The sequence below is a fragment of the Bombyx mandarina genome, chromosome 28 (assembly GCF_030267445.1).
Source record: "Bombyx mandarina strain Sakado chromosome 28, ASM3026744v2".
NCBI lineage: Eukaryota > Metazoa > Arthropoda > Insecta > Lepidoptera > Bombycidae > Bombyx > Bombyx mandarina.
In genome coordinates, this window is record NC_143233.1 from 6,576,969 (window position 1) to 6,589,955 (window position 12,987).

Here is a 12,987-nt window from a genome sequence, read left to right on the forward strand (position 1 = left end):
TTCCAATAATAGTCAATAATAGTCCTATAGACTAATCGGATAAGCCTCAGTTCAATAGTGGTCATTGAAAGATTGTTACCTATTAGCCTCATCGTCTTCACCTCATCTTCCGAAGTTCTATACTATTTTTTATCATAAAAAGTGCACGAAATTGAAATATAACCTCAACACAACAACGGAAACAATGAATGTATATTGTAAAACAAACAACACGAGCGTTTTATAGTATGCAGTGACGTCATTAAATATTACTTCCATCACAAATACAAAACTGTGAACACACAATTTTATAACACAATTAAAATATAATTTTTTCACTAAATCACCATTTAGGTCCTTGATGCGCGTGTAAATTTTCTACCTAATCAGACGTCATGAAATCAGCGAAAATTACGTTCAAAGATTTACATATATCCATGTGACCAAAAATACCTTGGATATGAAAGTAGATGATAATATGAGATGGGTCTTCCCAAAAAGGCCTGGATGAACTGTGCGAAACAGGGTTCTTTTTATTGCTTAGATGGGATGGGATTGGATTATCGTTACTGGAGCCCATTAACATCTATAACGTAAATGCGCTACCCACCTTTAGAAATAAGCTCTAAGGTCTCAGTACAGTTACAACGGCTCTCCTATCCTTTAAACCGAAACGCTTACTGCTTCACGGCAGAAATAGGCAGGACGGTGGTACCTACCCGTGCGGACCCAAGAGGTCCTACCACCAATAAAGAGGTCCTACCACCAGTATGCGAGCGAATGGATATGTGAGTGCTGAGATGGTCCGAATTGACAAATACGACATGCTGCGTCAATTCCACACAGTAAGATAAGGTAAGGACCAGACAACAAACATACATTTATACCAAATCGCAATATTCAAACACAAAGTAGTTTTAATATTATTTTTTTTTTTTATTGCCTTTGTAGGCATTCGGGCATACGGCCCACCTGATGGTGAGTGGTTACCGTCGCCCATGGACTTCAGCAATGCCAGGGGCAGAGCCAAGCCGCTGCCTACCGCAATTTAGAACATTTCTGCCTACTTTTACGTTTGTACGCGTCTTCGTAATAGCTGTTAGATCTGTAACTTTCTGCCAGCAACCTTTATGACCTTAGGCAAGTAGGAAGTGATTCTCCCAATCAACATGTACAATAAATTAAAAATAAATCATCATGAACACATCCTAATTCTCATCATATTACGTAAAGCATTTTATCGAAACATCATCACCCTGAAACACCATTTAATCATCTTGCTCGTCATCATCATCGCCAATAGGCTGGATATTAAATCGGGATGAATGCTGAGTGTGTAACTCTTGGGGTTCTTCAACGTCCGGTATCCTGTATACCATTAGGGCAGCACCATAATTCCCTTCGCCGGTATCGCAGAAAACCATCTATGGCAAAAAATAGTATTTGTTTAATTTTAAAATTAAGTTTCGTGAAAACATTATTTCTATGAACAAATTTTGTTTACTCTTTGTCGAAGCATTTAACGTATATTTAAACGTAAGCAAATAGTATTATACTTACTGGTGGTAGAACCTCTTGTGAGTCCGCACGGTTAGGTACCACCACCCTGCCTATTTCTGCCGTGAAGCAGTAATGCGTTTCGGTTTGAAGGTTGGGGCAGTCGTAACTATACTGAGACTTTTAAACTCATATCTCAAGGTGGGTGGCGGCATTTACGTCGTAGATGTCTGTGGGCTTCGGTGACCACTTAACGCCCATTGGGCTGTGAGCTCGTCCACCCATCTATCCAATAAAAAAATGTATATCAGTTTCCCATAGTACAGCGAATCGAAGCTTAGGGCCAGATATGACTTATCCCCTGTTAATACATTATTATACTAGAGGTCCTGCAGTAGTCGAATTTCGATAATTAATTGGAATTGTAAGTTTGTACACTATTATGATTGTATTTTATACTTCTATAATCAAAAATTTCGCCAAGGCGCTACACTAATAAAGTTTTAAATTTTTTTTAATAAAGACAAACAATATTTAATCTATTCTCAATTTGACCACAGACGTCAAGAACAAAAGATTGACAATAAATAGATTGCACTATGCATGCGTGTGTGCGTCAAATACATGGTATGTAGTGTGTGTGATGTTTTCTTTATTGATTTAATATATCTTTAATGCATTATTTTAAAAAAATATTAGCATTGTGCACTTCTTCTCTATATTCTCTATAAGTGAGGAAGATTTCATACTCTTCCGTCCGTCCAATTTTCGTAAAAAGGGATACAAAGTTTTTGCTTCATGTATTAATATTATATAGATTCCAATTTTACCTCTCAATTCCCAATCACAGCTCACCTGATTGTCAACCAAATATCTAACATAATAAATTTCATTTAGTTTCTTGAAGCCTAATTCATCGGCTATCTGTTGCAGCCTTCCCGTTGTGAATATTCCCGATACAGCAGGTACATTAGCACTCGCGCTCAATGCTATCGCGGCTTTTATCATTTCTTTTGCTATACCTGGAATTAAATAATTAGATATACCAATGATACGAAAATGTTCACTAACAAAAAAAACAAAATGTGTGCAATTCACACGTGGTAGAAGTGAAACCTTCCAAAATTAAAATACAATTATCCTAAACATCTTAAGTATATGTAAAATTTTGTCATTAGTAAATAATTGTAAGGTAGCGCCCTCTGTGAATTGATATTTTAATTTCACGTATAATCTTAAATTAAAATTCACTACAAGAGCTTTCATACACACGTTAGTATTAAAAAATCTCACAGATGACGCTGTATTAAATAGTATGTATATTTCTGTCTCATTCTTTGCTGGCTTCATCCTACACATTTTTGTATTTGTGTCTCTTACCTGTCGTTTTTTCCGTTGCATCCGGTTTAAAATCACGATTCTAAAGAAGTTTTCACTTCAAAAATCCAAATACTCTTATTATGTGTAATCATCATTATTTTATTACTTTGTATACTAGAGCCACGAATCTATAGACTGATTTTAAAATTACCAGATAAATGTTTAAAATTAAAAACTTTTCTTTGAAATTACTTAAATGAATTAATTTTTTATCTGGCGATAGAAAAAAAAAACAGGCCTTAAACATTTTTATTTTGATACAGGGAGCGAACGGTTTGGCCACACAGCGAATTACACGGATTGTCTATTTGAGATAGTTTATATCAATCGCTTTATAAGCGAACTAGCGACCCGCCCTCGCTTCGCTTCGGAAACATTAAAACACACATGAAACAAAAAATATAAAATAAAAAAAAAATAAAAAAAAGTAGCCTATGTTCATCAGGGACAATGTCGGCTTCTAATGGAAAAATATTTTTTCAAATCGGTCCAGTAGTTTCGGAGCCTATTCGAAACAAACAAACAAACAAATCTTTCCTCTTTATAATATTAGTATAGATGAATGTGCCTTAGTTTTTTACTAGCTGCAGAACCTAAATCAAATTTTGCTACCAAAATGCTTGACGCAATTAAGAATGTTCGCTCGCACGGCTGAGAAATTCAAAAGTGTCACTAACACATTATTTAATTATTATTTTTTATTGATTAGATGGGTGGACGAGCCCACTTGGAGTTAAATGGTTACTGTAGCCCATAGACATCTATAATGTAAATGCGCCACCCACCGTGAGATATAAGTTCTCAGTATAGTTACAACGGCTACCCCAGCCTTCAGACCGAAACGCATGGCTGCTTCACGGCAGAAATATAGAAATAGTTTAAGAGTAGTAGATCCAAGTCTGCAGTTCGCTGTAGCACGTAGGTGGGCAGGATCGACCGGTGAAACACTACCCTCTCACAGAAAATCAGCGTGAAGTGGGGGCCTCCTAGAGGCCACCGCGTTTCGACTGGTGAGTGAGAGTCCCGGTGCCCTTATCCCTCTACCTCGGGGCCCAAATAGCAACTGGCACTTTCATTATACTACACGTATCGCAACAGATTTTCTAGGGACTGTTGCGTTGCGTGTGGGAATGAGTATCAGTTGGCCCCTTCCTGTCTTTTTATTCCCTGTCCCACAATTCCTCACCCTCTGTGACCTTTCTCCTTCCCTTTCCTTCCCCACCCCTTATGCTATTTTTGATTTTTGTGATGGCGACGAGTGATACAAATAAAATACCCCAGGAGGGTACCAGTCTCTTAGAGACTGGAGAATCCCTCTCTGAGCGAGAGCGAGAGATGCTATCCTCTCGCTCTGGCTCAGGCTGCCCATCGTATTCTGGGGGGGCACATCAAGCGTCGTTTATCACAGCTGCTGGGTGCAAACTGAGCCCAATAACGAGAAAGTCCCCCTCCACTTTAGCAGTGGATTTTTCTAACATCAGGGGACTTCACTCGAACTTAAATGCCGTCCACCACCATCTCGAGACGGAAAGGCCAGATTTGCTTTTCCTGACGGAGACGCAGATTTCCTCCCCAACTGACACTTCATATCTAAAGTACCCGGCCTATAGCCTGGAGCACATTTTTGTGCCACGCGCCGGCGTGTGTGTGTACATCAGGGAGGGAATTTGTTACCGTAGGCTCAGCAGTCTTGAAGGCAGAGACCTGTCGACCCTTTGGGTGCGCGTCGATTGTGAGGATCACATTCGCGTCTACGCGTGCCTTTACAGGTCTCATAGCGGAAATTCGGAAATTGACCGGCTCTTCGAGCACCTGCAGGTGTCCACTGACAGAATACTTGAGCAGATTCCTACCGCAGAAATTGTGGTTTTGGGCGACTTTAATGCCCACCACTCTGACTGGCTTGGGTCAACACGTACTGACCATGCGGGAAGGTCTGCTCACGATTTTGCCATTGCCAATGGTCTGACGCAGATGGTACCTTCTCCCACACGTGTGCCGGATGTGGAAGACCATTCGCCTTCCTTATTGGACCTTCTGCTGACCTCTCGCCCCGAACCCATTCGGGTATGGGTCGATGCTCCTCTCGGGTCATCGGACCATTGCCTAGTTCGGAGCGTGGTGCCTCTCACCGTCTCGTCACAACCACTTCCATCTGGTAGACGACGTGTTTGGCACTACAGGTCAGCAGACTGGAACGGGATGCGCTCTTTCTTTGCATCCTACCCATGGGGGCAGATTTGCTTCAAGTCAGAGGATCCTAGCACCTGCGCTGACTCGGTTGCCGGCGTCGTGCTGCAGGGCATGGAATTGTTTGTTCCTAGCTCAGCAGTGCCTGTCGGTGGCAGGTCTCGGCCCTGGTTTGGTGGGTCCTGCCGTGACGCACATCGTCGCAAGCGGGAATGCTACCAGGCTTGGGCTATGGCAAAGGCCGCTAAGGATGTAAACTCTGACTCACTCAAGAAGAAGTACAACTCTGCTTCCAGGTTCTTTAAGAAGCAAATTGCATTGGCAAAGTCAAATTACGTTGGGAGAATTGGCGAGAGACTGGCGCGCCTGCCATCTGGCTCTCGTGCGTTCTGGTCTCTCGCCAAGGCTGTCCAGGGTAATTTCTGTCGGTCGACGCTTCCACCTTTGCGTGGGGAGGATGGTTCATTGGCCTATTCCGCAAGGGAGAAAGCCGATCTTCTTGGCTCTATCTTTGCGGAAAACTCGACTCTTGACGACAGGGGGAACACTCCTCCTACCATCCCGAAGTGTGAAACCACAATGGCGGACGTCCGCTTCACACAGTGTGCTGTGCGGAAAGCACTATTCTCCCTGGATGTCAACAAGTCGAGTGGGCCCGATGGAATATCTCCTATTGTGCTGAAGGTGTGTGCTCCAGAGCTGGCACCGGTTTTAACGCGCTTATTCAGACACTCTTATGTCCTCGGCGTTGTCCCACATTCATGGAAGACGGCTCTAGTACACCCGATCCCTAAAAAAGGCGACCGCTCAGATCCGTCCAACTACAGGCCTATCGCTATCACCTCCTTGCTCTCCAAAATTATGGAATCCATAATCAACCGCCAGCTCATGGGCTACCTGGAAGAGCACCAGCTGATCAGCGACCGCCAATATGGCTTCCGCAAAGGCCGATCAGCTGGTGATCTTTTGGCTTTACTAACTCACCGTTGGGCGCAGGCGGTTGAGAGTAGGGGTGAGGCACTAGGCGTTAGTTTGGACATTGCGAAAGCCTTCGATCGGGTTTGGCATAAAGCCTTACTATCGAAGCTTCCTTCCTATGGGCCTCCTGAGAGACTTTGTAGGTGGATCGGCAGTTTCCTTGCGGAACGGAGAGTTAAAGTCGTCGTAGACGGCTCATGCTCGGACCCCCGGACCGTAAATGCTGGTGTTCCCCAAGGCTGCGTGTTATCCCCGACATTGTTCATTCTGCATATCAATGATTTGTTGCATACCAGTGGCATTCATTGCTATGCGGATGACAGTACCGTGGATGCACTGTATTTCGGCCGCAGCAATATCTCTCGGGATCACGTCGATGAGTGTCGGAACAAACTTGTGTCTGAAATCGAATCATCCCTTGTGAAGATTTCCGATTGGGGGGGACTAAATCTAGTCCAGTTTAACCCTTCTAAGACTCAAGTTTGCGCGTTTACCGCTAAAAAAGCCCCCTTTGTCGCATCGCCACTCTTCGGAAACACTCACCTTTGTGCCAAGCCGAACATGGGCATTCTGGGCGTAGACATTTCGAGTGTTGTCCAGTTTGGCGGTCATTTGGAGAGCAAGGCTAAAATGGCCTCCAAAAAACTCGGAGTACTCAACAGGGCCAAACAGTACTTCAAGCCGGCTCACCGCCTTAAGCTGTATAAGGCGCAGGTGCGGCCTCACATGGAGTATTGTTGCCACCTTTGGGCCGGGGCTCCGGGTTATCAGCTATCTCCCTTTGACCGAATTCAACGTAGGGCATCTCGGATTGTCGACGATCCTGTACTTACCGATCGGCTAGATCCTTTGGCACTGCGTAGGGATTTATCTTCCCTATGCATACTTTACAGAATTTACAATGGGGAGTGTTCCGAGGAGTTGTTCAATTTAATAGAAGCCGCTGATTTTCGCAACCGATCGTCTCGCCGGAACTATCATCCGCACCATCTGGATGGTTGGCGTTCCACTACAATGCGTTTTAAAAACAGTTTTCTGCCACGCACAGTAAATCTCTGGAATTCGTTGCCATCAGCGGTCTTCCCCAACAACTGCGACATTGGGTTATTCAAGAAAAGAGCATATTCTTATCTGAAGGGTAGGCAACGCACTGGCGTAAACGCTGGTGACCGTGGGCGGCGGTGAATCACTTACCATCAGGTGACCCGTCTTGCTCGTTTGCCTCTTACTTGTTATAAAAAAAAAAAAAAAAAAAAAAATAGACTCACAAAAGTTCCTACCACCAGTAAAAAACATTTAGAATATTTTCTTCGGTTTTCAGTGAGTACAAGGAAAATAGAAAAAAATACAAATAAATTACAACGTAATAAAACATGAAACACAATACCTAATTTTCGGTGCAATGAACTAAGGCCCATTTAAAATAAAACAAATTAACCTCACGACCGGGTGATCTCGTGACTCGAGCTTATAAGTGCGGCCCATATTTTTCCCCTGTTTAGATCAAATCATAAATCTTTTTATTAATTTACCATAACATTTACATTAACCTCAATAAAAAAAAATATTAGGGGTTAAACTATGGAATTGCCGATTTGTACTGAAAAATTGAAATTCGTTTTTTTTTTCATTTAACATATTTATTTAACCAAACTATTTATACATTACTGCCATCTAATAGGAAATCTGGTGATCTAGAATCTACAAACTATGTGAAAGCATTTTGTACTGCCTCCTGGGAAGAAAACTTTTTATCACGTAGAAAATTGGTCAAATCACGAAAAAAATGGTAGTCCGTTGGAGCAAGGTCTGGCGAATACGGAGGGTGACGAATGGTTTCTAATTGCAGTTCCTGTAGAGTTAAAACGGCTTCTCGTGCTGTATGAGATCTCGCGTTATCATGGAGCAATAATTGTGAAGATCGATTCATGAGTCGGGGCTGTTTAACTGCAAATTTTGCTATCATTGTTCGGAGTTCGGTACAGTGAACATCTGCCGTTATTGCTTGACCAGATCGCAGAAAGCTATAGTGAATGACGCCATGTTGAGACCACCAAACAGCTTACGAGGTGTTTCTGCAGCGTTAGTTCCGCGTCAGAACACGTATTCAAAAATCATTCGGATTTTCGAAGTATCCATATTTCTTGTCTAAGCTGAATAAAAAAACAACTGAAAGTCGATAATCGAATGTTGCACAATTTTTAAAAGAAGAACCTCATAGGTACTATTTGAAAAAAGTTTCACTCAAAAATCTCAAACCATGAAGGTTCTATGTCAATTCGAATACAATAAAACGGCAATTTCATACTTTAACCGAATCAAGAAATTCCGTAACGAAAATAAAAGCTAACACCCCCACTCCGCCTACCATGTAGCTCGCGTTCAACACATTCACACGTTGCGCTTGTGTAGTGTTTGTGAATATTGTTATAATATTGAATTATTATTGTCTAATCATAATTGCATAAGTTAATAAAAAATGCTATGCAACAGCTTTACCGCGGCAGTCCCCGAGTGCCACACATGTTCTTTTTATGCTGATATGGGTGGACGAACTCACGGCCAACCTGGTGTTAAATGGTTACCGGAGCCCATAGACATCTATAACCCAAATCATGCCACTAACTTGTACCATGAGTTCTAATGTCTCAATTTTAACAGTACATCGGCTGTCCCATGTATGTTTTTAAGTATGATTGTTGACAATCTGCTCTCACTCACCTCTGTGCCTATAACGATTCTTCAAAGCGACTATATAAATCTTGAAGTATCTCCGGACGCCGAGCGCTTCGTAAATACACACCGGCTTCTCAACTTCGTTGTAAAATTTCATTACTGATGTGTAGAGCTCGTTGTGAGTTATCTTTATGCGGCTGAATGTACGCGAAAATGCACCTTCGGGAAGAAAGAAAACGGATTACAGTAGCTTGCGCTGGCTGTTTTGCGCGCAACGAAAGCCGGTCTTACGTGATGATAGTTTTAAGTCTCCTCTTCAAACAAACGTACGGAGGCGGTGATTCGAATCAAATTTAAATTTTAATAATTCAACTGTCTTCGTTTTCAGAAATGTTTCAAATGTTTATTACATTATTTTAGTTTAGTAATTTTTTTAATGGCTTTGATCACAGCCCTCCTGGTTGAAGTGGTTACTGGAACCCATAGACATCTACGACGTAAATGTGCCACCCACCTTGAGATAGAAGTTCTGAGGTCTCAAGTATAGTAACAACGGCTGCCCCACCCTTCAAACCGAAACGCATTACTGCTTCACGGCAGAAATAGGCAGGTCGGTGGTACCTACCCGTGCGGACTCAAGAGGTCTTACCACCAATAAAGAGGTCCTACCACCAGTATGCGAGCGAATGGATATGTGAAGGGAGCTGAGATGGCCCAAATGGAAAAAGACGACATGCTGCGTCAATTAAGTAAAAAGTAAGATAAGGTAAGGACCAGACAACAAACATACCTACATTTGAGTCGTCTATTATCAAAGGTGGCAATCTGTGCATTTGGACAAAAAAATGTTATTGATATGTCAATACAGATTGATTTGAATATAATCTTCTCCTTCAAAGAATACGGTTCAAAACCTGCATTAAATAAAGGTTAATACTTAACCTGTTATTTATCTCAGATGTCGTTCAGAAGAGCGGGGCGGTGGTACCTACCCGCGCGGACTCACAAGAGATCCTACCACCAGTAATTTCCTAGCCTTACATACTTGTGCTAGTTTTATTATTTACAGTTACAGTTTTCGTGGTCACGTTAACAGACCAAGGTGTTAATTGTAGAAGTTTGAATATTGTGCTAACTACCGTCTGTTTTTGTATAAAAATATTTATAAACTTTTCCTTTTTTGTGTTTTTGAGTGCTTCACAGAAGCTACCACCGGATCGGAAACACGACCCACTGAGAAGATCCGGTGAGAAACTCAGTGGGTTGTGGTGTCAGTCATTGATATGAGAATGCTTACCGATACTATCATTAATTTAAGTAGGTAGTATAGAAACTAAAAAAATCAGCTTACATAGAAAACCAAAGAAAAATCAATTTTTTATTTTTTATTTAGGATGTTATATTAGGACATTACGAAAGTATAAAATGTAACAAAATTATTAAACTTTCATTAATCTTTGATGAGTACCGATCTAAATTTTCAAGTTAATCGGACTTCTTGAAGTCGTTGAAAAATACCACTCAAAGATGCAAACAAACATACAAAGCTAATAGCTGCGCTTTAAAAATCGATGAGTATGTTTGTTTTATCGAGTATACATTCACCTACGCGGTTATTTTCTTTTAAAAAGATCTCAAAAGTAAACCTCATGTAACATAACGAGCAGTCAGTATGTACCGTTTTATATCGATACCATCAGCATCCCCCTAATATAGACCTACCCCTATCGACTACTTCGAATCCAATTTACGTACAAGAAACAGCGCGTAAGCTATGAAAGAAAAGCGATTAAATGTTTTTAAATTTCTTTTTTTTTTAATGCTTCGTCTACTTGAATCTTTAAAAATTAAAACATTATTACACTGATTTTAAGCAGAAAACTAGATGAGATATCCATTAGCTACATATTAACATTGTTAGTAGCCACTTTGATTGCAGTAATGGAACAGATTAAACTACCACCACCATCAATTTTTTTTTAAGGGATTTTATGACCTGGTAACTGAGACCTTTCAGTCATGTCTTATTTTAATTTATATTCATATTTTTATGAAAAATGATATTATGGAGTGAAATGAAATGAACACGACTAATTTGAGACATTAATCAACTGGGATGAAATTAAATGAAATGAAATGGGATGATATATAATCTCAGTAAAATGGTGGTCATTTACTAAGATTTTTTCAGTGAACTTTTTGGAGGATCCCGAGAAGTTACGTCTAGCGACTTTGTTTCATTTTTCCACATTTGTGCACTTTCACAGATATCAAACAGTTAATAAACCACCATTATTACACATTCAAACCCGAAGAAACACTAAATAGACAAAATAAAACAAATCACACAACTTCACTCCTCGCGTTCCCGCCAAAAAGTCCCCACCATCAATAAAAATGAAAATTTAAATCTAACCCACATCACAAGAACAAATAAGTTTATAAATAAAATGAACTTCGAATATATCAAATGGTACTCTTATTCACCAAATAACTAATACTATCACTATACTATGATGATGGGCCTTTTCACGATCTTTGTAAGCGAAAACTTGTATTACCTCAAATCACAATTAGCTTAAGCTATGTGACTAGTTTCCTAAATGTTATAAAAATCATATTAAAATTCAATTAATAAAGCGGACGCGGCTTAAGTGATAACACAAATTATTTTCATTCCGATAGAGGCACCCGTCACGTGCGGACGTGCTCATCGTCCACTCGATCGCCCGGTCTTTGTTCGCCCGGCTTTTGTTAGCCCGGCCATTGTTCGCGCGGTCTGTGTTTGTGATACATCTGCCGACCAAGTGTGTTTCCTGGAAGCTTTTATTTGTTTTGTTTTAGTTATTTTTGTGTTCGTGGAACATTTGCCGACAAAGTGTTTTCCTGCAAGTATTTATTTGTTTTGCTTCTTTTTGTAATTTCTGTTTTGTTGTGCTTTTTCTTTGTCCTGTAGTAATCGCGCCGCATTGCCACCTGTGTTCAATAGAACCGCTCAGGTCCGAGAAGTTGGGGCCTCGCCGCAAGGCGAGTGTTTTCAAGACCCGGGGCCGCCCCACCTGGGTACTCAGCGATCATGGACGCTGTATTCGTGGAATTCCTCCGACTTCGTCACCCACAGCTCGCCTCAGAGTTTCTGGCTTTCAAGGCCAATCACACTGCGAGCTCTCTCGAAGACTCCGCCGTGCTCGCTGCTCCTGCGTCGCCTGTACCTGCGTGCAAAGCGTCTACATCGAGCACCGCAGCCTCCGTCGTGCCTGCCGTTCCCGCGTCGCCTATACTGGCGAGTAAAACTACTGCGTCGTCCGCCGTGGCCACCGTTCCAGCAGCGCGATCATCCGCGGCCTCCGTCGCGCCCTCCAAAACTCCTGCTTGTAGGTCACCTGCGCCCGCCTCCTCGTCCTCCGACTCTGACTCGGAGATGGAGGTCGACCTCGCCCCCGCCTCATCGACGGATGGATTCACCCTGGTACAAAAGGGTAAGAAGCGTGCCGCGGAGTCTCGAGCTCTCGCGGCCGCTAAAATTAGCAAAGCCGCGAACGCGTCGCGCCCCCGCCCTCAGACTCCCGTTGCGCCTCCAGCCCGTGCCACTCCGTCGCCGCGACCGGTGGCGCAATCTAAAACTCAGACCCCTCCCCCGGTTATCCTTCAAGAGAAGGCAGCTTGGGACCGAGTTTCCCTGGCCCTTAAGGCCAAAAATATTAATTTTGCCAGCGCCCGTAATCTCGCCAACGGGATTCAAATAAAAGTAACGACACCCGACGACCATAGGGCCCTCTCAAGTTACCTCCGAAAGGAGCGTATAAGTTTCCACACTTATACGCTCCAGGAGGAGCGCGAACTCCGCGTTGTCATACGTGGAATTCCGAAGGAGCTAGATGCCGATCTCGTCAAGGCAGATCTGATAGAACAAGGCCTACCAGTAAATTCCGTGCACCGCATGCACACCGGCCGCGGTAGGGAGCCATACAATATGGTTTTAGTCGCCCTCCAGCCTACCCCCGAGGGTAAGCAAATTTTTAACATTCGAACCGTCTGTAGGCTCTCCGGTATTGCCGTCGAAGTCCCCCATAAAAAAGGCACTCCTAGTCAGTGCCATAACTGCCAACTGTACGGGCACTCTTCCCGTAACTGTCACGCGCGCCCCCGATGTGTTAAGTGTTTGGGCGATCACGCCACGGCCCTCTGCGCTCGCGACCAAAAAACCGCGACGGAACCGCCTAGCTGTGTCCTGTGCCGAACACAAGGTCACCCCGCGAACTATCGTGGATGCCCCCGAGCTCCAAA

At 42.6% G+C, this 12,987-nt stretch overlaps 1 protein-coding gene across 1 annotated transcript in view; it reads right to left on the bottom strand.

The window, feature by feature from the left end:
- Window positions 1-1,222: 1,222 nt before the first annotated feature.
- LOC114243815 (uncharacterized) overlaps window positions 1,223-12,987 on the bottom strand; it is a 48,644-nt gene continuing 36,879 nt past the window's right edge. Inside the window, exons 4-6 of the mRNA XM_028175433.2 lie at window positions 8,746-8,919; window positions 2,332-2,498; window positions 1,223-1,403 (exon numbers count right to left, since the gene is read on the bottom strand). Of these exons, the coding sequence (XP_028031234.2) occupies window positions 1,248-1,403; window positions 2,332-2,498; window positions 8,746-8,919 (497 nt within the window). The 3' untranslated portion in view covers window positions 1,223-1,247. The remainder of the gene's footprint in view (window positions 1,404-2,331; window positions 2,499-8,745; window positions 8,920-12,987) is intronic.